This window comes from Pocillopora verrucosa, chromosome 9 (assembly GCF_036669915.1).
Source record: "Pocillopora verrucosa isolate sample1 chromosome 9, ASM3666991v2, whole genome shotgun sequence".
In the NCBI taxonomy this organism is placed as follows: domain Eukaryota; kingdom Metazoa; phylum Cnidaria; class Anthozoa; order Scleractinia; family Pocilloporidae; genus Pocillopora; species Pocillopora verrucosa.
In genome coordinates, this window is record NC_089320.1 from 21,109,171 (window position 1) to 21,134,829 (window position 25,659).

General features: G+C 37.8%; 1 protein-coding gene across 2 annotated transcripts in view; it reads left to right on the forward strand.

The window, feature by feature from the left end:
* The first annotated feature begins 571 nt into the window (after nt 1–571).
* Nucleotides 572–25,659, forward strand: part of LOC131792800 (dynein axonemal heavy chain 5) — a 57,631-nt gene continuing 32,543 nt past the window's right edge. Inside the window, exons 1-46 of one of the 2 annotated variants that reach the window (XM_059110206.2) lie at nt 572–811; nt 1,078–1,154; nt 1,643–1,735; nt 2,350–2,382; nt 2,925–2,987; nt 3,447–3,518; nt 5,315–5,389; nt 5,574–5,645; nt 6,687–6,788; nt 6,876–6,982; nt 7,562–7,635; nt 7,904–7,992; nt 8,138–8,214; nt 8,660–8,753; nt 9,408–9,506; nt 9,607–9,788; nt 10,036–10,155; nt 10,325–10,436; nt 10,897–10,986; nt 11,449–11,544; nt 12,021–12,121; nt 12,700–12,772; nt 12,902–12,991; nt 13,152–13,217; nt 13,517–13,606; nt 13,687–13,764; nt 14,375–14,436; nt 14,653–14,804; nt 15,336–15,388; nt 15,583–15,737; nt 16,222–16,555; nt 17,072–17,176; nt 17,472–17,606; nt 17,917–18,012; nt 18,267–18,488; nt 18,836–18,969; nt 19,376–19,505; nt 19,758–19,876; nt 20,145–20,248; nt 20,829–21,024; nt 21,117–21,357; nt 21,942–22,141; nt 22,636–22,789; nt 23,470–23,633; nt 24,381–24,612; nt 25,188–25,325. In XM_059110206.2, coding sequence (XP_058966189.2) covers nt 718–811; nt 1,078–1,154; nt 1,643–1,735; nt 2,350–2,382; nt 2,925–2,987; nt 3,447–3,518; nt 5,315–5,389; nt 5,574–5,645; nt 6,687–6,788; nt 6,876–6,982; nt 7,562–7,635; nt 7,904–7,992; nt 8,138–8,214; nt 8,660–8,753; nt 9,408–9,506; nt 9,607–9,788; nt 10,036–10,155; nt 10,325–10,436; nt 10,897–10,986; nt 11,449–11,544; nt 12,021–12,121; nt 12,700–12,772; nt 12,902–12,991; nt 13,152–13,217; nt 13,517–13,606; nt 13,687–13,764; nt 14,375–14,436; nt 14,653–14,804; nt 15,336–15,388; nt 15,583–15,737; nt 16,222–16,555; nt 17,072–17,176; nt 17,472–17,606; nt 17,917–18,012; nt 18,267–18,488; nt 18,836–18,969; nt 19,376–19,505; nt 19,758–19,876; nt 20,145–20,248; nt 20,829–21,024; nt 21,117–21,357; nt 21,942–22,141; nt 22,636–22,789; nt 23,470–23,633; nt 24,381–24,612; nt 25,188–25,325 — 5,445 coding nt within the window. In that variant the 5' untranslated portion in view covers nt 572–717. The remainder of the gene's footprint in view (nt 812–1,077; nt 1,155–1,642; nt 1,736–2,349; nt 2,383–2,924; nt 2,988–3,446; nt 3,519–5,314; nt 5,390–5,573; nt 5,646–6,686; nt 6,789–6,875; nt 6,983–7,561; nt 7,636–7,903; nt 7,993–8,137; nt 8,215–8,659; nt 8,754–9,407; nt 9,507–9,606; nt 9,789–10,035; nt 10,156–10,324; nt 10,437–10,896; nt 10,987–11,448; nt 11,545–12,020; nt 12,122–12,699; nt 12,773–12,901; nt 12,992–13,151; nt 13,218–13,516; nt 13,607–13,686; nt 13,765–14,374; nt 14,437–14,652; nt 14,805–15,335; nt 15,389–15,582; nt 15,738–16,221; nt 16,556–17,071; nt 17,177–17,471; nt 17,607–17,916; nt 18,013–18,266; nt 18,489–18,835; nt 18,970–19,375; nt 19,506–19,757; nt 19,877–20,144; nt 20,249–20,828; nt 21,025–21,116; nt 21,358–21,941; nt 22,142–22,635; nt 22,790–23,469; nt 23,634–24,380; nt 24,613–25,187; nt 25,326–25,659) is intronic. The other variant, XM_066172767.1, reaches the window with a different exon arrangement.

The following is a 25,659-nucleotide window of genomic DNA, read 5'->3' on the forward strand; positions in this document are numbered from 1 at the left end:
CGCGGTTTTTTTTTTTTTTGAGTATTTAAAGCAATCAAAAGCAATGATTGACGTGAAAAGGAAACTGCACGTTAAAGTACTCTTCTTTTTTGTTGTTTTTACATCGTCATATCAAATGTGTGTCAATGGTTGCGAGCACAGATCATCATTAAAAAAAAAAGAAAAAGAAAAAAAAAAAAAGAACAACCGGGACTTTTGTTGATGATCTGTCTAGCGAAACTTATTGTAAACACATTATCATTCCGCCCTCGTTTCATTCCAAATCACCGTGTCCGAAACCCGCAGGATAATCGAGCTCCCTATTTCTGGCTAGTTCTTCCTCATGGAAATTGTTTGATTGCAGCACTGATAAAACCTAGGTATCAAAGTGCTGACTAAATGTTTACTTCTTTACCTGCGGGTAATTACAATAATGGTTGTCATTTCTCTTTTATAAAAATCAATAGAATGCCATGAAATGAATATGAGAGTAATCGAGTTCATCAGCACGGGAGCCAATCAAATGGAAGAGAGCTCTCCGTGTTGAACACAACGTCGCCTTGGATACATAATGAGTTCAGCTGAGGCATTCATGCGGTAATTACGTTTGAAATATAGATGAAATTTTCCTTGAAGGCCTCTAGAAAGTATAATTTATCGTTGTAGGATCTATACTACTTTCGCTTGATGTTGTTTTGGGAAGATTCGAAGCCCCGCGGGTTCGAATTTTAGAGGAAAATGTCCGAGGTTCCACAAGAAGAAGCTGCAAGATCAAGAGCTGCTTCACCTCCCAGTGGCGAAGTTGCCCCTCCGTTGATCTCAAATGCAAAAGGTAATTATTTGAAATAATACTGTCTTTCGTCGTAGAAGAAAAATAGTAAAAATAGCGTTATTTGATGTCTTTGTGGGCTTTATCCGCATTCGTGCGCTTACTTCTCCCATGGAGAGCTCGTATTTCACTATCGAGTGTTCGATCGCCGAGACATTAATTTTACATCGACTGTATTTTTTGTTTGAGTGGTGCTTGTAAACACGCTCTATATTCGATGTGTCCCGGGACGATTAAGGGATTTTAAAGTTTTTTTTGCGTGTTCACAGATGAAGAAGCAAAGAAAGGCCCGAAACGCCGAGGTGCTCCCAGATCGGCGGGAAGAACGGCGGCAAATGCTGGCCCGGTGAGTGGAACAAATCTGCGACAATTGCTTCGATTGGAAATGAAATGATGAAATTACCCCAAATGGATCTGCGCCATTATAATCTAATTTTTCTGTTTAGAGATAACGTAATGTTATTTTACCTGTTTACAGTGAAATTTCTTTGAAAGCTAACTGAGAGGGATCAACAAATAAACTTATGAACGCTGGAAGTTTGTTTTCGAACAGAATATGTTATTTCGAATCTCCAAATTATGTGACATTTATAATCTGATGTCGTAGTTTTCTTTAATATTGCCGTTTGACATGAAAACCGTTGTTTGTGTCTTGCTGTACATGTTTTGGACCTTTGAACTGCTTCGCCAGTCTTAAACCTTCGGCATACGACGATATTTTCCCGCATCTAAAGTTTCGTTAAGTGTACTTTGTCACCTGTTAATTTATTATTCGTCTACAACTCATGTAATTGTCTCTACTGTTGATCAATATTATTTAACTGGGTTTTTAAGCAGAAGAAAACAGTCACACTGGTTACAGGGTCCGAAGCTATGAAGGAAAGGCAAAAGCAGGCTAAAGCCCTCAAGGAGCATCGAAAAATGACGGTACAAATATAATCTGTTTTGTAATCGATCTTCGATAAACAAGCAGTTTGTTCTTTGTCTCCCAGACGATTAAAGGGAATGTTGCCTGAAGGGATAGCTAGTCAGCCCAGGAAGCCCGGTTGGGGGGGGGGGGGGGATAAAATTCTTCTTTTAGTAAGTGTTGGTAAATCATTGATTATCCTTTCGTTGTTTATTTGTTAAAGATATACTCAAAGAAAAAGATTTTTTATTTCTAGATGTGATAGACATGAAATTTATCCTTACAGTTTCAATACATCATCCATGAAACATATGATGAAATAGAGAAATTCATCTACCTGGTGTCATCTTGATTTTGTACCAAATCCGCCTAATTATAGAGTTGTAATCCACCTGTGAATGTGCAGCCAGTAACAGAAAGAATTAATAAACAGATTCTGGGAGTTGAAGAGTTGATTTCAGTGGACAAGGGCATTGCACAGTCACTTTTAGTGCAACAGAGCATTAGTTGTGTTGCTCTTATCATGTCCAATTTATTTTTGGGAGTCTCATTTAACAGTTTAATTAGTTGCACCCAGTAGGACCTATTTTGGCAGTGATAACTCATTTAATATTAATCATTATTGTTCTTTTAGATGGATTCTAGACACAACTTTATACTATCCAAGGTAATTATGCACAACTGGTATATAGTAGAACCCTGATAACTTGAACTCCTAAGGGAAACAAAGAACGGTTTGAGTAAGCTGATAGTAAGTGGCTGAAAAAATGGGTTAAGAAATGTCAGATCTTTTTCAAGTTATCAGGGAGTTCAAGTTAAACGAGTTTGAATCTACAGGGTTCCACTGTAACTGATTTCTTTACAATTGTAGAATAGATAGAATGAAGAATATAAATTAACATTTGGGTGTATGTTAGGCAGTTGATATTAAAGAATCTCTGCCTACTACGGAAAGCCTTCTGCCTAAATTTTGATTGCCTACCAGCAAACAGTATTTTAATGCAAATGTGGAGTTGTTATGCAGCATATTCTTCTCTATGTTCCGTTCTCCTGCTAGTCTACATTTCTCAATTAGAAACCTCAATAGGCTGTATGTGTAAATGAGAAAGTAGAAAACTAGAAGCAAAATGGCGATATCACTTTTTGTGTGCCAGTTGTTAAAAAAAACTACTGCCTCAGAGTTTGCTTATTATGTGATTCACTATTTAGATCAGTGACTACATTGGGGTAGATGGTGCTGTTGTTGAGGATTTCATCTTGGGAGATGATAAGGTTAGTTTTCAATTGAATGCAAGGCAGTAAGAGGAATAGTTTTCAGTGGAGTACAAGGCAGAAAAGAATAGTTTCAGTGTCCAGAGTGCAAGGCAGAAAAAAGATAGTTTTCAGTGCAGTGCAAGGAAAAAAAAGAAAGCTGTCTGTAAATTTGGTTACAACTGTGGCAGAATTTTTGTCTTGTTCTGGCAATCATCATCATCATTGTTGCTGTCATCTTCTCCATCATTTATTATGATGGCTATCATGTCTTTTCTTATCAGATGCCAGGTAGATCAAAATGTGGTCCTTCTGAAAGTGTACCTTTATTTTGACATAGTAATTTTACCTTGCTTGCCAGGTACTTTTCTATAGCTCAAACATTTTTTAAGGATTTAGTCTTGATTTGTTTATTCAGTTTGACCTTGCTGACTCATTATATACTAATAATTTCAATTTTCTTTCTCTCCTGTACTACAGTTTGACCAAATTGAAGACTTCTTTGCTGCAGATGGATCAAGAAAACTTATGTTTTTCTATCAAGAATGCACTGTAAGTAATTTAAAATGTGGCAGGGAAGGGCAGTATCACTTTCACGTTTTAAATGTAGTGAGGGATTGGTACAAAACTTGTGCTGCTTCATACAATTCTCAGCTGTAAAGTTAAACACCATTTTTATTTTAGGTATATAGCAATACTCACATTTCCTGTGTTTGAGTTTAGCCATGCATATATAGTTATGATTTTAAATCTCAGTTGCATTTTCCAATATTTTCTTTTATTCAGATTGAAGGTTGTGAACAGGTTGTTTTGATTGTTATTTGTGGGATGCTTAAGCATTCTACTGTATTTTGTCTGGATATAAGAATACATGGCATGATATTAAGTTTCATTTAATTAATCATCAAAAATGATTTGTCCAGTGAATAGTTTCTGTGATGAAATTTTGTAGAAGAAGAATGATGTTTTTGATGAATTGCACCGCGTTCGCCCCTTATCGAGTTCGCCCCTACCTTATGCCATGTTCGCCCCCACACTTTTCGAGTTTGACCCCATCAAGTTGAGTTCGCCCCTTGATTGAGTGATATCCAGATAAGTTGATTTGTGATGAAGTCACTAGCGGAATGTGCCAAATGTCACGTCAGCGACGACCATTTTGAATTTCGGAAATTGCGTGGAACCTGCTTGGGAACTGGGTTGATGGAATCAACTAAATACTCTGCGTGGGATCTGGGGTTACCAGAAATAACTGTATACACTGAACTTGTGATAAAGAGAACCATACTTAATCAAAACAACATTGCTTAACTTATTATTCAGACTGGAAAAGATGTAAAACAACCTCGGTTTATCTAACGAACACGAAATGTGTTGATCATAACAACCAGACTTGAGAAGATGCAAACCACGCTTTCATCGCGACAGTATTGCTTAAGTTGTTAGGCTTGTACCCGTTTAGCTTTATTTATGAAATTAAGACTGAAGAATTTACGAAAGCACGATTTGATCACGCTTTTGATTATGTACATGCTGATCCAGCTGCTTCACGGAGAGAGCCGCTTAACGACCCTCCAAATCCGGATGGTTTCGGAGCACAAACTATGCAGACTTCAGCGACAAACCTACCAGCAGCTGCAAGCAAAGATCTTCAGCCTGTGGGATCAGTACAGTGAGAACAGTGATCAGGCAGCGAAGCAGTTGCTGCGAGCCTGCTCCGAACTTTACAGGCCGCGAGATTGCTAGCAACCCGATCGTCGAACAACCTTGTAGCCTTTTGGTTCGGTCAAATACAAAAACAGCTCCTGTAGGAGCCACCCAATCTATAAAGGTCGTGACCCATGAAAGTTCTCTGTATTTCACTGTTTGACCACATTATTTCTTGTTTCCGGTCACCCTAGCTCCCACGTACATATAAACTTTCAAAATGGCCATCAGTCAATTAAAATTCAAAATTTGTCTTGGTTCTAACTTGTTTGCAATGTTTGATAGTAACTAATTTAGACATGACTCAATCTGGGACTCGGTGGGGTCAAACTCGAAAAATGTGGGGGCGAACAACCCGGGTTCTAGTCCTGGCTGGGGCAAGGCATTGTGCCCTTGAGATGTGTGGGAAAAAAAAATGTGAGCTCCGCTTTTAGGCTTGGCTAAATCTGTATAGTGTGAGTAAGGGTGATGGGTAATAACAAGGACAAATTGTGGACATGTAAACAAAGACGAACAAAATCTGGCAGTTAACATTGTATGTGTAAAAATACTCTCAAAGTTTTTATCTTGGATTCTGATATGGGGCACAAGAAAAAATTATTGTTATTAACATATACTTGTTACCCAACTTGTTAAATCCCCAGATAAACAGAGTTGATCTTAGTTCACAAGCAGCAAATTCTCCCAGGAAACTCTTCATTACAGGAGGGAATACAGAGGTAAAGTTTCATGGTGCAGAATAAATCAACAATTTTTTGTTAAATTTTTGTTTGAAAAAATAATGTAAGGATCAGAGTGGAAAGTGAAAAATTGGTTTGGTTTGATTATGCCACAGTGATTACAGTCGCTGCATTCATTGTAAGTGATATTGTTTTGTCTTACAATCACTAAATTTTCTCCTAGGAACTCTGTGGCACCTGCCTTATGTTTATCCGTGCAACAAACAAGGCAATTACTATACAGAACATTGCTCAGGTACAGCTTCTGTTTGTTAGTAACTAGTTCAGTGTGGGAAATATGAGTGAAGTAGTGATTTAACCAAAAATTGTGGTTTTTGAGAAAATTGTTGCAAAAGGAGAGCCTTTGAGAATTGTTTTAAATTACCAAGTTTTAGTATACCAACTCCTGGTAAATTTTGATTGGTCAATATGCAGTATGATACATTGATTAGTGAATGTCATTCATATTATTTTACAGTTTTACACATTGAAGTCTGTAAGCAATATTAGTAAGGGTGATTATCCATAAAGCTTAAATTCTGCTGATCTCTGGAGCTGAGATATTTATTAAAACAAAATAAATATGACCGTACAAATGCCTGGACTATTTTCTGTGTTCAATCAAAAGTGTCTATGTATGGGTAAATGACATGTTTATGTGGGCTGATTGGTGTGATGGGTAAAAGGTAGCCAACAGAACAGATGTATTTCTGATGTATGGAGGCAAGCATGAGGCAAGCTCAAAGAGCAATCAAGATGAAAGGAGAGAATCTTGTGACTCTAGCCTCATGTTCCTCAAGCCCTTGTCTCTATTTGCCTGTAAAATGCCAAAAATTTCATGAGTTCTGTAGGCTAGGGAAAAGGGTATTTTTAATTAGTCCTTTTCTAATGTAGGTAATTTAGTGTTAACAACTGGATTGAAAATGTAAATTAGCCACCGTAAAGGATAAAAAAGCTGATGTTTTGAGCGTTAGCCCTTCGTCAGAGTGATGCGAAGGGCTAATGCTCGAAACATCAGCTTTTTTACCCTTTACAGTGGCTAATTTACGTTTTCAACCCAGTTGTTGACACTAAATTACCTGCTATACTCTCCCACCGATGCAGCACCACAGTTTCTTTAGAAACTTACCCCTTTATCCTTTTCTAATGTGATGGGTTATGCTCTCCTAATGGAATAAGTGATTTATCAATTATCACTGTCTTGTTCATGAGTGATCTTGTGGTACACCTAGGATGTAAATTTTACTCAGTTATGACCAGTTTGTTGAAAAAAATTTTTCTTGATGGTTTCTGGCAGGAGGTGAACTTCATGCCCATGGAGACTTCCAAAGGTGATGTTTTAGAGGGATTTCAGAAACTTCTTGGAAGTATCCTGGTTCCTGTTCTCCAGAAACAAGAGGTATTTTGAATAATGTTTAGCTCACATGTTCACCTAGAGTGGGAAATATTTTTGTGCTATTGAACTTTTTTAATTACTTACTCATAGAACTGGGGTGAGCTTCCAAATAGCTGTGGGCAAGTGCAAGAATTTCTTGAGTCCCTTGAAAAGTTTGTTGGAATTTTGGGTGGAGCAAGAAGCAGTATGAAAGGAAGGTCAGTGTCAATTTGACATACTTTTGTAGGAGAGTTTCTTAAATAAATATGTTTTGCTCAGACAAAGGGGTGACACTCTTCAAACATCAGTGTTACAAACTCTTTACAGTGGAATTTATGTTATCAACTCAGTTGATAAAACCAAATTATCTTGTGATACTCTCCTACTGATGCAGCACCACAGTTTCTTCAGAAACTACCTCATTTATTCCTATATTTTCCTATATTAGACATTTTTAGGTCTATTTTAAATTGTGAAATTCTGAAAACAGTTAACCATTGTTTGATCTTCATAGCTTGGTTGTGTATTCAGAACAACCAAAGGAAACTTTTAAACATATGAACATGAGTGATGAAGACAGAATTTCTCCTTACAATATTGAGAGAAAATCAAGCAGACAAGTGATGAGAATAAATGAATGTTTCAATTCAGGGATTATTAGTTCAACCAATACAAAATTTTCCAAACTTATATGAGAGGCAGTTAAGGGAGAATTACTAAATAAATGAGATCTGGGAGTGAATCAAGAGCTAAGAGTTAAACATTCAAATTGAACTGAGTCAATTTTGTTCTAACAGGGTTCATCTTGGGGACCATGATTTGGGACCACTTCTTGATGGACTAAGGACTCCTACAGATTATGTGCTTGCAGGTGAGGGTCAGAGTATTTACAAGGCATGCCAGCTTTATTTGTGGTGCACAAGTGGAAGGTTTGGAGACCTGATGAGGTCAATGCGTTGTGTTCTTGGGCAGAGCTCTTTACTCTCACAATGTCTGTCTCCACTCAGGTGTATTAAGGGGTTCCTGGGAATTGTTAAGGAAGCCTGATGAAATGCTAGGGGGTATTCTTGCAACTGACTGGTATCCCATCCAGGGAGGATTAGGAATAATAAATAAGTTTGTTTGCCATTATTTTTCAGCCAACAATCCAGATGTTTTGGACAAACTTGAAGGTCTTGTTGCCTTGTGGTCCAAAGTCATTGAACAAGTTCTAGCTGAGAGTGAACAAGTAATGTGGTTCTTGTTTAAATGACTATTATTAATTTTGTCAATCCACATCACTGCATTATCACATCAAAAGTGAGTCAAGTATGGTCTTGAGGTGCAAGTATTCTTGCATAATTACAAAAACTTCTGGTGCTTGATTATTTTAGATGAGGAAAGAAGCTGATGATATTGGCCCCACAGCTGAACTTGAACACTGGAAAGAGAGAATGGCCAAGTTTAATGTGTAAGTTTACACACCATCACACATTAAAAAGAATATATCAGAAGTATTTTCTCACCATTTTCTCTGTGCTGGCCAATTTACATTTTATTAAATATTACCAACTCAGTCGATTAGACCAAATCATCTTAACAGAAGTACTGTTTGATTAAAGCATTAAATTCTCAGATTTTGATTTTCCAAAAAACTGCACATTCAAGTCATGTGTTAATCACCTGTTTGTTGTTTTTGTTCTGCCTTGCTTGAAAAGAAAACTTAAAAAATAAGTTCTTTTCAGAAATGCCATTCCTTTGGAATTAATTGAACCAGGAAAATGTTCTCCTTAAAACTAAAACAAAATTATCTATTTAAATTTAAATACTATAGACTTAAAATTCATCCTTCTCATTTTTAATTTATTTTTGTGTTTTTCAACTTTTACATGACCTCACAATGTTTTTTTTTCCAGCCTCCTTGATCAGGTGAAGAGTCATCACTGTAAGGCCACTGTAGGAGTTCTGCATGCAGCAAAGTCAAGAAGTTTGAAACACTGGAAAGAACTGGTATGATGCTTATTGTCACAGTTATGTAAAAGATATATAGAATTAAATTTGAACCATTTCACATCTATAAGTCTGCCTAATTGCTACTCAACAACTATTCACCTAAGTAAAGGTGGCTGGTGGTAGATTTTTACCGAGCCATGAAGTGGCAAGGTAAACATCCGCTATTAGCCATGGACATTTAGGTGAATAGCTGCATTTTTTAAAAAGTGGGAGAGGTGAAGCAGGTAGAGAAGCATAACACCTACAGCCACCCTTTGAAGAGGTTTTTTTAACAGCACAAATCAACCAATTGTCCAATATCATAATACATCTGTATACAATTTGCACATTATTTGTACTCTACATAGTGCAGTTGGAGAATAAATACTAAAATATTAATTGGTTAAATTGAATCTGATTACACACTCTACTTTCACTACTAGTTCCCAGGCTTACAAATGGGCACTTCCATTTGGTTTACTTACCATTCAGTAAACTGAGTATTGGGTTTCAAACTCAGATTAATTTAATATGTTGGCTTGTTTTCATTCTTATGTGAACTTGGACTACTTGTGTAAGAAGTAATTAATTCAAGTTAGCTAAGAACTGTATAATTTTAGGAGCAACATTTTGGTGTCAGTAGTAAGTGGTTTAATTGTTTTCCCTTTCTAGGATAGCAAAATCACAGATGCTGCTAATGAGGCCAAAGACAATGTGAAATACTTGTACACTCTGGATAAATTTTTTGGACCTTTAATCAAGTGCTCTCCGGTAGGTTGTGGCTAAGATCACTTGATAACAATTTTTTAATGATTACTAAATTAAATGTCTCACTCATTTTAACTGGTATGTTTGTGATTGAATTTTGCAGACAGAGATGGTAGAACACATTCCCAGCTTAATGAATGCCATCCGAATGATTCACAGTATCTCTCAGTGCTACAACACATCGGAAAGAATGACATCTCTCTTTGTCAAAGTCACAAACCAAATGATAACAACTTGCAAGGCTTATATCAACCGAGATGTCATGAAGATATGGGAACATCCAAGGTATGGAACACCCTAACCAGAGAATCAAGTTAATTTTACAATTGATGACTTTGTGGCATATTGTCAAAAATTAATGTCATAAAATTACGAAATATCATTCTGCTTAATTATTGCTCTGTTTCACCATGTAACTACTGTCTTCTTTTACTGCAATTGGCTAATTTTGTTGTTAGTAGTGACTCTGTTGACAGAAAAAACTGTCATAAATTTAGCAAAAGCACTACACTACTTTTTATTCTATCTTCAGGGAGGTTTTATCAGGAAGATTGAATGAGTGTATCAGACTCAATGAGGAGTATCAGAGGTGCTTTCACCGAACCAAACAAAAGCTCAGAGAAAATCCCAGTGAAAGACAGTTTGAATTCAGGTAAGCTGTTCAACTCACTGTTCCTACATGTTTTGCCTTTGTGGTTACATTTTACAGTACTGTACTAGCTTATCCTGAATATCACTGAGACTTGATTTGGACATGTCTGTTGTGTTGTGGACAAAAGAGACTGATAACCTACTGATAACCTCTCAATTTCTTCCTGCAGTGAGAATTACATTTTTGGAAAATTTGATGCATTTTGCAAGAGGCTGGAAAAGATCAATGACATGTTAAACACAATGGAGACTTTTGCAGGGGTCAATAACATCAAAATTGAGGTACAATGCAAACAAGGTCACTCAAGCCTGAATAAATCTTTACCCTAAGCCTTCTCACTTCCACGATCATAACAAGGCTTGTTTTCCCAACAGATGTTCATGCTTGATGTTTTACATACTGTAATTCTCATTACTTATCATCTTTATAGTATTTGGAGACTGAGAGGAGAATGTACAGTTTGATCATTGTAAGGGTTAAGTACCTAAGGTTTGACTGGGTAAACTATTTCACATTTCTTGATTCTCAAACCTAATTTGTTGAGAAATATTCCTTAAAAATATTATATATATTTTTTGGCTAATCAGAGTTTAAAGAAACAATTTTGGGAAGAACTATCTTTAAAGCACTTTAGCCAAGTTTACCCCTAACCTCTATTTTTTTATTAGAGTCCATTTTAAATAGCCTTTTTTTAGTTTTTCCCAATGATTCTCCAATATAAACTGTGTTGAATTTTTTCAGGGCATGGAGACAATGATAGTTCGTTACAACTCTATTGTGACAAGTGTAAAGAAGAAAGGTTATGACTTGCTGGATCACAGAAAAGGAGAGGTGAGCCTAGGTTATATAATAACTAAGTAAAATGACAATTTGGCTTTGTTAACTGTCCCAACGTCAGAGTGCTCTCAGTTGCAGTTACCATCAATCTGGTATGTGCTGTTTTAAGAAGTTTTAAGTGGTTTTATTGCGGTTGTCTTTGATGTTCTTCCTGTGACCTATCCTCCTTGTTCCTTCCCTTGATCTAATCAGTGATGATGGGTGCCTGGAATGCAGGCTCATAGCTGGGTTGTAGGGAATAGGCAGCTAAGGGGTGGTACTCAGGCTAGTCACAGTGGAAGCTTCTAGATATCCAAGACAACCTGTCCCATTTAATTAAGAGAGGGAGCCATCGACAGCAATCTAACAGGCTTTCATATCAAGGGTAGTTTTGTTTTACTTCATGTAGCCTTGTGAATGTGCATGCATAACTTTCACAATTTATGAAGTTTTCATGTATCATTTTCTTGATCGCAGTTTGACATTGATTATGAAGAATTCAAACAAAGCATTGAAGGACTAAAACTGCAGTTGCAGATGTTCGTAGACTCCTGGTTTGAGAAACCTCTATCTGTGAGTGTTACATCTTACCACCATATCTTGAATTCCATAATTTGCTTTTTAAAATTAACTTCTCTGTTGATACATTCTTTTGTATAATCTCCAAAAAATACTGTTAACCAATTTGTAGGCTTTCACAAGAGCTGATATCCATATAGGGATGATGTTATCTTGTTATACAACAAAAAATTGTGTGTAAGTTTACATACTCTTAGGTGTTACCAACAGTAATTTCTCCTCGCAAAAAGCAACACACTAGATAATGAGCCAAAAATTGATTAAAAGAAAGAAAAACCAAGCATTATCAAGGTCACATTGCTTGATTTATCACCAAATTCCAAAAGCTAAATTTGACAGAAAACAGTGCAGAGAACAAAAATGTTTGGGTCCAGGAATGAGGAGATTAAAAGGAACTGAATATCAGTAAAGTTAGTCACAGTAAGAGGGCTACCTAAATTCTTTGATATGATTTTTTTGTCACTTTTCAGACCCTTAGGGCTCTTGAACTTCTGCAAAAATTCCAGAATATTGGAGGAGTTCAGTTGGATCTTCATGACAAGTATCAGAGGATTTTGATGCAATATGGGAGGTAGGAATACTATAAGGAAGTAGGTTGAGTTGGTGTGGTGATTTCAAAATGATAGAATGGTACTCTTGTCATTGTAGGAAGTGAGAAAATTATAAATTGGAAATAGCTAGCTTGAAAAAGATTTTAGTTACATGGCCATGATTCAGCAAGTATCCTCTAGAATTTAAGTGAGGAGTTATCAAATGATGTGAGGGTGAATGGATGTTGATGGTAGATATAGGATGTGACCAAAGAGAACCAAATGTTAAATTAGGTAATAAGTGATTCTCATTATGGGAGAAGGTAAAGGTCGCTAGATGCCTTAGGGGGGGCCAAGTTGGCATTGCCATGCAATATTGTAGAAGGCATGGAAAGCTGAAGGAAAGCTGATGACCAGTGCAGTGTTGTGGTGTGGATTCTCTCAGATGTTAGAACAACTTCATAAACCTGTCTAAGGGCCTCTGTAGAGTAGACGACCTCTCCAGAGAGTGACAACATAGAAGCTTGCCAATGATAGGAAGAGGCAAAGAATGATGTTACAAATTTCCATGGATCTTCACTTAAGTTATAATTAATTTTGCATTGTTTTCTTTCATTAGGGACCTTGAGACATGCAAAAAGCTTTATCAAAAGCAGAAAAATGACCCACCTATTCTTCGTAATCTTCCACCAGTAAGGATCTGTCTTGATTATGAATTTATGCTGTGACTGTACTGTCAAAATTAGAAAACAAAAACAATGTGTTTTGCAATCTTTCATGCTGGAGAGTTGAGATTAACTAGTTGTCCCATCTGGTTTTAGGTTGCAGGAAAAATAACCTGGGCCCGACAGCTTTTTAGGAGAATTCATGAACCAATGAAGGTGTTCAAGACATACCCAGAAATCTTAAAGGTAAGTTTGGTTTTTTTGCGGTCAATTTCATTTTATATTGCAGCTGTAGCTGTTGTGGAACCCAAGACATAACAGGTACACTGTGATTAATAACAGTTATTGCACATAAAAATCATGTTCTGTTCATGTGTCATTTTAACTTATCATATTTTATTATTAGGGAGAAGATGCAAAAAGAATCATTCGCAATTACAACAAGAATGCGGCTGTGCTGGTAGAATTTGAGGTATGTGAACATAAAATTTGAAGAGGTCATGCAGTTTAATAGGACCTCAACCATTTTTTTTTATCTAATTCAAAATTGTCTTTGTCTCTGTGTGGCGAAATGAATCAACGTAAGGAGGTTGTTTTGTCAGCAGTGGTTAGTACATATTATTTAAACAAGTCTGATAATTTTTTGTATACTTATTTAGTGAATTTAACATGGACAGTTGAGGGTAGAGGTTTCGTAGAAATGTTGTTTTGTGAGTTTTGTGTTATTTCAAATACTCACAATATGTCTCTTATTGTGCGTTTCTGCTGCAGTTGCTGTATCATCGTGGATGGTTCAAAGCAGTTGAAGCTGCTAAGAGTGGTTTAAATGCATCACTGCTTGTGCGACACCCAGAGACCAAGGTATACTTTTTTCTGTTTTGATTTATTGGCTCTGGTCATAAGATTAATTTTTGAACGAATTGTTTGTTTTATGTCCTCAGAAACTCTTCGTGAACTTTGATCCACAAATCCTTGAGTTGATTCAGGAGGCCAAATGTATGCGAAGGCTAAACCTCGAGGTAAATAAGAATATGGAAAGTATGGTGGTTAATGATGACTATTTATTTTACAAAGCCATCGAGAGAACACATTTGTTGGAAATATTCTCGCAGATAGTAACAGCTTTTAGCACAATTGCTCAGACAGGTAATTACAGAGATGTGCGCGCTCTTGTTGGTCGAGGATTGAGTCATATCTCGTTGTAATCACCTCGCGCGAGGTAATTGTAGCAGGGGCGCCAAATTTCAAAATAGCCGCCTTGCCCTTTTGTCAGTGTTACCGGGAAAGTTATCAACGCGATAAAGAAAATTCAATTCCGAAGAGCGCAAAAGATGCTTTTTAGTTTGGAGTAACACTCTTAAAAAGATAGATATGAAGTTTTTGCTGATTGAATCAAATGAACGTATCAAATTCTAGTGGAAACTGGCTCTTTATCTTGATACGAGTTCTCAAAACAATTGAAACAGAATATTTTCATCATCAAAACGAATATTTACAACCGAATTCGAAAGCACCCAAGCAATTATACTAAAAGATTGTTAATTATTACTTCGAAAGATTTTTCAACCGTCCACAATGATTCGGTAGACCTGTCAATGAGTATCATATATCTTACAATCTGTTTTACAGATACCCGAGGCTGCACAAGTTATGTGCATGAAAGAGGAACAATTCAAAACTTGCAACAACAGGTTTGTAACACAATCCTTTGTCTATCAATTTTGCTGGTTAATTTCCACTCGGAACCTCTCGCTAGGAACTCTGATGACTTACGTCTTACCAAACATTGTAATTCGATGAAGTTTAGCAGAAGATAGAATCGGCCAGTACGGTAGTTTATTATCAGTAATGAATGGAAATTTGAATCTTCATGTCTTAAACGTTCACTTAACATGTCTCTTTTACAGGCTCCAAGAGGTTTTAAAGGAGTACGACTCAGTCGTCTCAGGGATCCCAGAAAATGTGTTGCCTCTGATGAAGCCATTCACCGACCGTGTTGACGAAACGATCAAACCTGGACTGACTATGTTGAACTGGACTTCCCTAAATGTTCATTCTTGTGAGTACAACCACTAAGTCATGTCCTGAAAATTGTTTAGGTTCTTGTTACATGCATTTAGATCTTAAGGGTCTGTAAAGAGTACTAGTATTGAAGTAGGAAAAAATTTAGAAACGTGGTCTTAGAGACCTTTTAAAAGTTGGGGAAATAGGGGTAAAGAAGTCTGGAATATTTGCTAAGTTGCGACAAAGGTTTAATTTCTGGTGAGGTTTTTGGTTAATAGCTGGATTTAATGCTATTACTGGTCTCGTTTAATCGATGTAAGTGAGGAATTTGTGATTGTGACATAAAATCCTCGCAGTCACTATTGTATTCAGCTCATGCAATTCGATTCATAATATTGAGTGTGGAAACTAGACGAACGTTGTTTTGAAAAGTAAGGAAAAAACATTTCAATTAAGACAGATATTTGCGTGAATCTTGCTTCTTGAACCTTAACGGAGGGGTCTTGAATCTGCACTTAGTAAAACATGCAAGTCCAAATGAGATGTAATGATTTGAATGCTCTTTATAATGTCATCAAATCTGCAGATATCAACAGCATTCAAAAGTCCGTCAAGGGACTTGAAATTCTTACGAAAGGGGTGAGTGGTTTTTGAAAATATTGTTTTTTTTCTCAGTTGATTTATCAAGAAATTGGACTATTATGGCGTCATTACCGTTGTGTGATATATTATTTTTGTGGTCCAGTATGCTCCATTTTAACAGCCAGAAAATGCCTATTGCATGTCAAAGTCGATAGTGCTGATTGCTGAAATTGAGTGTTCTTGCATTTAAGGTGAAAGACATGCTTGACTGTCGAATAGAAGCAGTTTTGCAAGATATTGAGTTAACACGGCTGTGTGATCTGCCAGAAGATGAAGCTGTTACTGTGGAGGATTTTGTTGCTGTTACTGAGAAAACATGTCAAGAATCTGCCGAATCTTTGTCCAAGTGAGCTCTACTTATGTGAATCAGAAATACTAATTTACTCACAATTTAGGCAGGGCTTCAAGTTCGAATATTTCATGGCGTGGTGACCAGAAACTGTATTCAGGTCGCAGTTTTTTTGTTATTTAAGAATACGACAAACCATTGATAGTACTGTATGCATATGGTTATACCCTTCCAACCTTGCTTAGGTCGTCAAATTAGAAATTTTCGCGGTAAATGTAGTCGTCAAAACATTTTAATCTATACGCGTCATGACGACCGAAAAAAAAGCAGCTCGGAGCGCTGGACAAGATCTTAGGTCAGATCGTTCATGATGTTTGACATTCAGACTTAGCTATCGAAACTAATGGAGATTGGAATTGAACCAGGTCGCAATTTGGGACCCAGTACTGCAACTATGGCAGTTTTTTTTACAGCGTTCTTGTAACATTTAAGCTATGGGTACAATCCTTTTTTTGTAACAAAGTTTGTTACGTTTACTTAGGTACAACCATCTTGTAGAATCATCAGTAAACATCCTTCTTCAAACTCTTAAAGACAACTTGAGGCCAAACGAATTAACAGGCCTTGATAAAGAAAACTACCCCTGTCTGTACCCGGAGTCAAAACAGGCCAAGAACAACAAAGGAAACAGGTGCTGGGAGTGTATGCCTTGCTGCTATTGGAGCTTGTTCATCTTTTTCAATCAAAGATGCATTGAAGCTTTGGTTAAATCGAAAAGACAGTCATTGGATGCCATCAAGAGGCGAATGCAAGCAGCCAGTAAACACAGCAAGGATTTGTCTGACTCAGATGCCAAGTCCCCGGCACTGTTTAAGGTGAGTCCTACACTTTTTCTCTTCTCCGTTCAATGTTTTCCCTTCCACCTTCCACCTTCCACCTTCCTCCTTAACTATCATCCTGGAATCTTGATTCGTTCTGCCTCCCTGCCTTTCCCTGCTGCGATGACCCTTCTGTCAATCTGTGGGGTCTGTATTTTGTTTTTCCGTTTGCTTTTTCTTTGTTTCTCTGTTTGTTGCTTGCCTCCTTTCCTTTTGATATTGCTTCCTCCAACTTTACTAAGTTCCTCGCGACTTTCTTTTTTCTCTCCTTTTCTTCTTTGCTGAACAATTTTTTATCTGCCTTCTGCCTCGCCTTTGTTTCTTCATTTTCTTCTTTTCTACTGTTTTTTTTTTCTCATTATCTTTCTTGCTCATTCCACTTACTTATTTCGTCTCATTTTCCCATTTTCTTACCACTTTCTACTCGTTCTCTTACTTTCTTCTTTCCTTAATTCAACCCCCTTCGCTGAAATGAGTCTGCCTTCTCTTTAATGCTTGCAATTTTTTTACTAGGCTGACATTGTGTTGGAGATCCCTTCAATTGTAATGAAACCCAGCTTGGATGACATTCAGCAGGCTTTAAACAAAACTGTACAGATTATGCTGAAAACAACTCAGGTAACATAGCGAAGCGTCGAAGGCAACTGTACATTAAACCCTCACAGGACACAGATCTGAACGTGTGTCTAATAGTCGTTGTAAATGAAAGTGACATTTGTGATTTTCATCTCCGTTTCCACTTTCTGTGGATAGTAATCGCACTGTATATTTAGGCAGGTTATACATTCAGAAGTGCGCTGAAATATGAATATGAGTCTGTTGAGATGTTGGTAAGACTAATCTTTGTTTTGGTTATCTCATGAGTTATGATCACTGTACAAAGCATAACACTTTGTTAATTCTACTTCTAAAGAACGTCTATGAATGGGAACAACACGGAGTCATCCATCAGCCTCCCATCATTGTTGCTGAAGAAGGAAAAGTTCTTCCTCCTCTGGCACCCAAGTCTCTTTACAAGCTGGTGTCTGAACACAAAGACGTAACAAAGGTATGCAGCCACTTATTTGGTCCTTTTTTCGGTAACTACTTTTGTAACCTGCCATAATCTTGTTAACCTGTGGTAGTTTACCTCTTCCAATTCCACATGTGTTTAAGTGTCATTATATTTGGACACTTTAGTCCAATCGTTCTGAGCGACAGCGCTTCCATCTAAGTTATATGGGGTTCGAGGAGGTTCGTAGCGGTACTGTTTTGTACTTTTTTGTGCCGGATTACTTTAGTCGTTCAAATAAAATTACTCTCAATGTAGAGTTAATCTGTTTTTGACAGACAGGAAAATAATGGTTGTTTTTTGATAGGTGGTCATTACTTTGAGTTCAGTTGTAAGCTCATTAAAAATGGATGCCACGAAGATTTTGGACGAGATGGACCAATTTAAAGAGCTGTGGAACCAGGTAATGTTCAGTAATAATTTCCAAAATTACAAGAAAAAAATATACAGTTGAAGCTGTTTAATTGTCTTCGCAGAAAAAAGGGCTCGAAACTCTTAAATGAATGAAATATAAGGGTCTCTGATAATTCTTAATTTTTCCCAGGCTTTGATCAGTTTGTGTCTTAGATCAGCTTTTTATCTTTCTCGACCGAATACAGTAGAATTTTTGCTTTAAATGGTCTTTATGCTTTTTATTGTTAATGTTGTTGTTTTCAGGATCCCAACACCAAAGTGAAAGAGTTCATGGAGTCCAAACCTTTGTTATCAGACTTTGATGCCCAGATCAAATATTACCAGCGTCTGGAAACTCAGATTGAAGAGCTACCAGGAAGTTATCATATTGGTCCTGTTGAGTATCTTACAGACAGGATCAAAGAAGCTTTGGTCACAGAAACTAAAGCCTGGAAGCAAGCATTTGGAAAAGCACTGGCGGAGAAGGTAACGATCCCCTTTTCTGTCAGCAAAAAGTTTTTGATTGTAGAACGAAGGTGACCACAAGCTCAGTAGTCAAATAGAGGACGCGCCCTAACTTGTATTGTCGCGATGGAAAAATTGTTAGAGCCGTCAACATCGCAAGACGAATTTATGCGGACTATATATGCGAATATATTTTCCAAGTATTTCGCTGAACTTGATTTCAGATCTCAGTTGAACTTTTCCTAGATTCCAAGAGTCATATCGACGGAATAAGAAGTTCAAATTTTAATGAAAATTTTGACGCTATGGAACTTTTATTATAATCAATGATTGTGTCTGAATACAAGCGATTCTTTTGTATCTCGCAGGCAAGTGCAGATATGGAAGAAATTTTCCTGTTCATTGACAACCTGAACAAGAGACTCGCTCGTGGTATTAAGGATCTTGATGACGTAAGAAGCAGCATGGCCGCTCTCAGTGAGATCAGAGAATCGGAGATAAGGTTTGTGCTAAATGTAACTTTGTACGTTTGCGCCTGCCATTTCTCGCCAATTTAAACTTGAATAAAATTTGGTCGCTCTAAAGAGAAGGTCATCCTAAATGTATGTTGTTGGTCAATTATTTATCAGGGCGCAGAAAAAACTTAAATTTTGGAACGTAGCTTTTCTTTAATTTTAGCTGCAAATCATTGTTTCGTTTTCGAGAAATAGCTCCGATGTTGAAAAGTACAGCTCTCTGTCTTTGTTCTTGAGAGAATAGAAGAAAAAGGTATCTGATTCAACATACTTTTTTTGCGCGAACCCAAAGTCTTCTATTACCCGAAGAACTTCTTCAAGGCATTGTTGGTCTCAAGGCCCTCAAAGGTATGGTACATTATGGTTTTTGAAGAAGGCTTTTTCTTTCCGTAGGATCGACATGACAATTGGTCCAATCGAGGAATCATTTGCCATGATGAATCGATATGGGTTGGTATATTCTAGCAGTGATGCTGAAAGAGTTGACGGTCTTACTTACGCGTGGCGTAAATTACATGCACAGGTGAGTGTTACCAATTTAGAGGGTATTGCTTTCCCACCGTAAAGGATGTGTTGTGGCATGTAATTGTTATTTGTTAAGACTTTGGATGTGACCATGTATTCAAGAGAACTAAATGTTATAGAGTTTTTAGAGTTTTTAGAGCACAAACACCAGTGCTTCACATCTGATCTAACAGAAACGAGTACGGTCAAACTCAAGGTGGATTTCGTACACATTTCCTAAGAACTAACTTCTCTTTGTCACTTTTAATAGGCTGGTACTGTGGCCAGTCACCTGCTACAGATCCAACCCACATTTAAGTCGGATCTCTTGGATGGTGTGGAAAGGTTTAAAGCGATGGTTACTACATTTGTTCTGGAATACAACGAAAAGTAAGTGAGACTGGCGGGTAACGGCTCTGTCATACCGTGAAATTTTGTCATCCCGGAGAGGTTTCTTAATAACTAGCAACCTTTGTAATTTTTTATTGAAAGGCAACATTTCCGCAGTCGCTCCGTGGAGTAAAATTCGCCTCCTCTAATAAAAGCTTTGCTAGACAATTTTTCATGGAAGGTTTTGTTCAAGATTTGGCGTTATTTTTGAAAAAAAACGTTTCGCGTTTCATTAAAACCGTAAAATTTATGTTCTGTTGTATTTTAGAGGCCCCATGGTTTCTGGGATTCCACCAAGGGAAGCCAGCGATCGCCTGGGAATTTTCCAGGCTCGGTTTGATGAGCTTTGGAGAAAGTATGAAACATACTCGGGTAAGTTCATAATTTTTGGAACAGACTTCAAGTGAGATCTTGGGAATCAGCTTGATCTCGCCAGTAATGACTGATAGCCGTGTGATCTTTTTTTTTTCCGCTCAGTATGTCATGTACAATGTGATCGAACCGCGCTAAAGTAGAAAAATAGATTCCAAGTTGTCGTGCGTCTGAATTGTAACAGATCACAAATGACGTTTAAATGTGGTGAGGACAAAAAAGTGGCACACGAGGCGCAGTCGAGTGCGTCACTGATGTTCTATTCGTTTCATATGATAAAGTTGCAAATGTTGTTAAAGGTGACAGCATCTATGCGTCAGTCCTCCAATGGTTAAAACTAACCAAAATGCATTTATAATTCAGCTTTTGATCTTCAGTTACCTATCTACCGCGTCTCTATAGAATCGCCCAATGGAAACTTGTTAATTAAAGTTTTAGGCAGGCGTAACAGCCAGGAGTGCTATGACTAAGTTTTCCAAATGAGCAATTGCTGAAAAGATATATTCGTCTATCATGTTTCTGTTGTTGGTGTTTTTTCTTTCTTTTTTTAATTCCCGATTTTGATTTTATTACATTCAAGGTGGCGAGGAGCTGTTTGGTCTGACTGTCACCGAGTATCCGAACTTGCAGAGAATCCGAAAGGAACTGGGACTACTTCAGAAGCTTTACAGCTTGTACAACGCTGTCATCGAGAACGTGAACGGCTATTATGATATCCTGTGGCAAGAAATTGACATTGAAAAGATAAACAACGAACTGCTGGAATATCAGAACAGGTAAGCGGTTGAATTCATGGTTTTTCCAAGAAACTAATCGTGAATTAACACTTAACATGTTTGAACTCATCATTTGTGGCTTTTTAATACAGGATTCGTAAACTACCTAAAGCTCTCAAGGAGTGGCAAGCCTTCCTGGATCTGAAGAAGACCATTGACGATTTCAGCGAGTGTTGTCCCCTTCTCGAGATGATGGCGCACAAGGCTATGAAACAAAGACATTGGGAAAGAATTTCAACCATTACTGGTGTCACGCTTGACGTAGAATCGGAAACGTTCCAGTTGAGACAACTGATGAGCGCACCTTTGTTACCGAACAAAGAAGACATTGAGGTATGTGAAACATTAGTCCGACACTACATCACTGACAATTGAATTTGATTCGAGAGAATTGGTTTGATTAGTGCGCAAATTATTTTGCGAACGATATTTATTCAGAAGCTGATGCTTCAAAGGTTGTGAAAGTTAGGAAGAGAGACACCTCTTCCGTGCTTTACAACAGAGTGGAGCGTTGTCGAGGCTTCCTCATCCATTAAAGTATTTTCGTGCAAACTGAAACATAGTTAAAAAAAATTTCGGCCGACGTATTTTGTTCTCTTTGCTCCAAACTCAATCCAATGAAATCTTCAATTTTGCGTTTAGGTGTCCCTTCTATGGTCGTTATAACCCCTTTACGGTTTTTTAGCTCTTTACTCACACAGAACCATCATCATTACTGATTCTAACTGTATGCAGGACCACTGTCATCCACGAGCCTCGTAAAGGCTCATCTTTCTATAGACTCTCTGTAGCTCAGTGGTAGGGCATTTGAGCGTATTTTCGAGGTTCCAACCCACACGGGGACTCGGGTATTTTTTGTTGTCCCACATTCGTGATAAAGAGAAAAAAAAAAACCTCTCTCTTTTTATTTCCTACAGGATGTTTGCATTGCAGCCGTTAAAGAGCGTGACATTGACTTTAAGTTGAAGGGTGTGGTGTCTGAATGGAGCACACAGGTGTTTTCTTTCTCAAACTTCAAAAATCGTGGCGAGTTGCTCCTCAAAGGAGCCGAGACGTCTGACATTGTATCTTTAATGGAAGACAGTTTGATGATCCTTGGCTCTCTTCTGAGCAACAGGTAAGCTACTTTTGTTTGAAGGACTGTCTTGGCCAGTAGAGCCATAGCAGTCATGGAGATTAGAGAACTGCCCCCAACTACCATTTAGTAAAAAGCAACGCACTTTTACGGCCCGGCGACGCGAAATGAAGTTTTGCACGCGCTTCTCTATTTGTATCGCGCCACTGTTTACTAACTGATGGCTTGGCAAAGGCTTGAAAAGGGCAAGGAAAAATAAAAACATAAAAAGAGAGTAGGAGTTAAGATGATATATAAATTACCATCATTCTTTATCTAATGACTGCACTGGAAATTCTCATTTTCCCACTTAGGAAAATAACAGCAGCGATTAAATTTTTCTTTAGTTTTTTGTTTGTTCTCTAAGTAATAGTTATGCATCCCCATTCCAAAAGAAGATCAAAAGAAAGGTCGAAAACTGAACCACCACCGGAATTTTTTTGGATTTTTTTTTACCACGTACACATTTTTACAGCGGTAACATTTCCTCCTTACAGGTATAATGCTCCGTTCAAAGCTGAAATCCAAAAGTGGGTGGCAAAACTAACGGGATCCACGGAGATTATCGAGAACTGGCTTGTGGTGCAGAACTTGTGGGTTTACTTAGAGGCAGTGTTTGTTGGTGGGGACATCGCTAAACAATTACCTCAGGTTTGTTTTGCTATTTATTCTGAGTTCCAGTATCCATTTGCCATTGTACTGCACTCAGAGAGTCATAAACATGACGATGACCCTTTCACTGCCAGGATCTCATTAGTAATTCTCCTTACTGTCTGCCATACAACTCTTATGTTTTTATTTCGGAGAATTGGGTATTGGATCAACTAATGATCCCCCAAGTGATATTTTTTTCTATATTGGATGAACTAATAATCCCCTAATTGGTATTTTCCTCTTTTCTTATCACTTGCCTGCTTGATATTGTACTGATATTGAAAGGAAGAATTCTGTCTTGATGACTCATGCAAGTTAAAGGGTTAAGCCAGACCTCAGTGAACGCCTTGGGTTGGAAGATCGCCCCTTCTGTTTGTCCAACCTGCTACTCCTGTTGACACTTTCGATTGAAAATCAATCTTTGGGTGGTGGTTTTTAAAGGTGGCCTTGTCCTTGTAGATCAGAAAACAAGTTAACAATAACCGGCTAGGAATGATGTTAAAAAAAGATTATATAGTCGGTTTCATTCAGTTCAACAAAGGACCAAATGTTAAACAGTAGAGGTCTAACGATCGAAAATCTTTCCTTAACTCCTCAATATTGTCACTACTTCATGATTTATGTGCCGAGATAATCGCTCAAAGCTACCTCATTGATCTGTTACGTCCCACCCACAGGAAGCGAAACGTTTCAGTCAGATTGATAAATCATGGGTGAAGATCATGAGCCGGGCACACGAGAACTCCAACGTAGTGCAATGCTGCATGGGCGATGACACTCTTGGACAACTGCTTCCTCACATTCTGGAACAGCTTGAGATTTGTCAGAAATCTCTGAGCGGGTAAGGAGAGAAAAAAAGGGTTATGGTTAGGGGGCTAGAGGGTTTATTATAATTTTGTTGCGAAAGGACTCTCTCTTTCTATTTGAAGAGGAGAATAAATGGCATTTTGCGTCAGTTTGACCAATCTCTGATATTAACTACCAAGGGACCCGTCCCGTCCCGTCCCGTCCCGTAAGTTACCCGTCCCGAAAAGCTGTTTTTTGTATGCGTCGTTAGCATTCAAAATCGAGATGTGAATAGTTTAAAATGTCAGAAATTGAGATATCTAGAAAAGAAACAGATTGGGTGGGTTCTTGAGCCTCTGTACTATTTCATATATTTAGAATTTGGCTTCCGCCCTACATTAAGTTACTGGGACTTTCGAGAAACGGGCCCAGGTTTCTTTATGAAGTGCGTGCAAATACAAAAACCTTCCTTGCACAACTACTGTCTGAAGATTTACAAAAGTTGTAAACAAACGAAGGGATAAGTTAGGGAATATCTCATTTAGTTGAACCAGAGGCCAGTGAAACAGTTCATCATAAAATTGAAGTAGATGAAAATGAATTAATTACGGTAAGAAATTTGGAAAATAGAATGTTCCGCCGGAGAATGTGGCTTTGTGAAAATCTCCCATTAGGATAAGCCGTGTATCAGTGAGATACTTGGGTAGCACATCCTTGGGATTCGCTGTATATCACGATCTTTCCTGGTACGTTTAGGACAAAATGTTGATATTAAAGGCATTTCATTTTTGATAACGCATAGCTACCTTGAAAAGAAACGACTTGTGTTCCCACGCTTCTTCTTCGTGTCCGACCCCGCCCTGCTGGAAATCTTGGGACAGGCCAGCGACTCTCATACCATCCAGGCTCATCTGCTGGGAGTGTTCGACAACGTGAAAACTGTCACGTTCCACGAAAAGGAATATGACAAAATTCTGGCCATCAACTCGCGCGAAGGGGAGTCTGTTACATTGGAGAACCCAGTCATGGCTCAGGTGTGTAACTGTAAATTTTCATCCCGGAATTTAAGCAAAAAAGTGATTAAAGAGATCTTTTTGCGCGCTTATTGGTAACTTTTCTTTGAGTCGTTCGGTGTTAAAATGATATCGATGTCAAGGTAATAGTGGCGGGTTCGAGAGATGTAAAAGACTATGCCGCACTCTTTGCGTCGTAGCTCAGTTAGTTGAAGCGCCTTACTAATATCTGGGAGGCACGGACACGAATCCCGTCGAAGCCTTAATTTTTTCAAGCTTCTTTCCTGCTATTGCTAAAATTGCGATCCATCAGCGCGGATAATTTCTTTTGTCTCTCTATCCGCAGGTCCAGTGAAGTCTATATTATCAGAAGTTGTTAAAACAAAATTGTTATAAATATTTCTTTAGTGAAAACTGCAAAAAAACTTCTTTAGAGAAACCTTTGCTTATGCTGCGCGCTGCAGGACACGTGGGCCATGCTAAGACTGAAAAGGAGATGAAAGGCATCTCTTATATGCGTCTCCACATTTTCACAGGATTAAGCTCCTTGTCTTTGAATGTAAAGTTTATTATTATGTATATCTCTTTAATTGTAGGGTAACGTGGAAGTGTGGCTAAACACATTGTTAAAAGAATCAGGGACTTCATTGCATTCAGTTATTCGAACTGCTTCAATCGCTATCAAGGATCCTAGTTTTAAGCTCAAAGATTTCTTGGATACTTACCCGGCACAGGTGTGGTACATTTTTCAGGGATATTAGTATCGGTAATAACATGATTTTGAGTGCAAGTTGGTGTTAATAAGCACGAGTAAAATGCAATTTGTAGTCTTTGAAAAATTTACAAGTGCTTATTACACCAAATGATGAGAGTAATCATGTTAATACTTATTAATAATTTGTATGAAAAAACATCACAGAAAGGCAAGACAGATGAAATTTTGAAACGTGCGTGCGCTATTCGTAATTTGCACTCGTGTAACAACTTTGCAATCGTGTTACATGAGAATGCACTCGTTTTCAGCTAATCAGAAGCGCGTATTTTTTCCACGTACATTATTAAGAGACA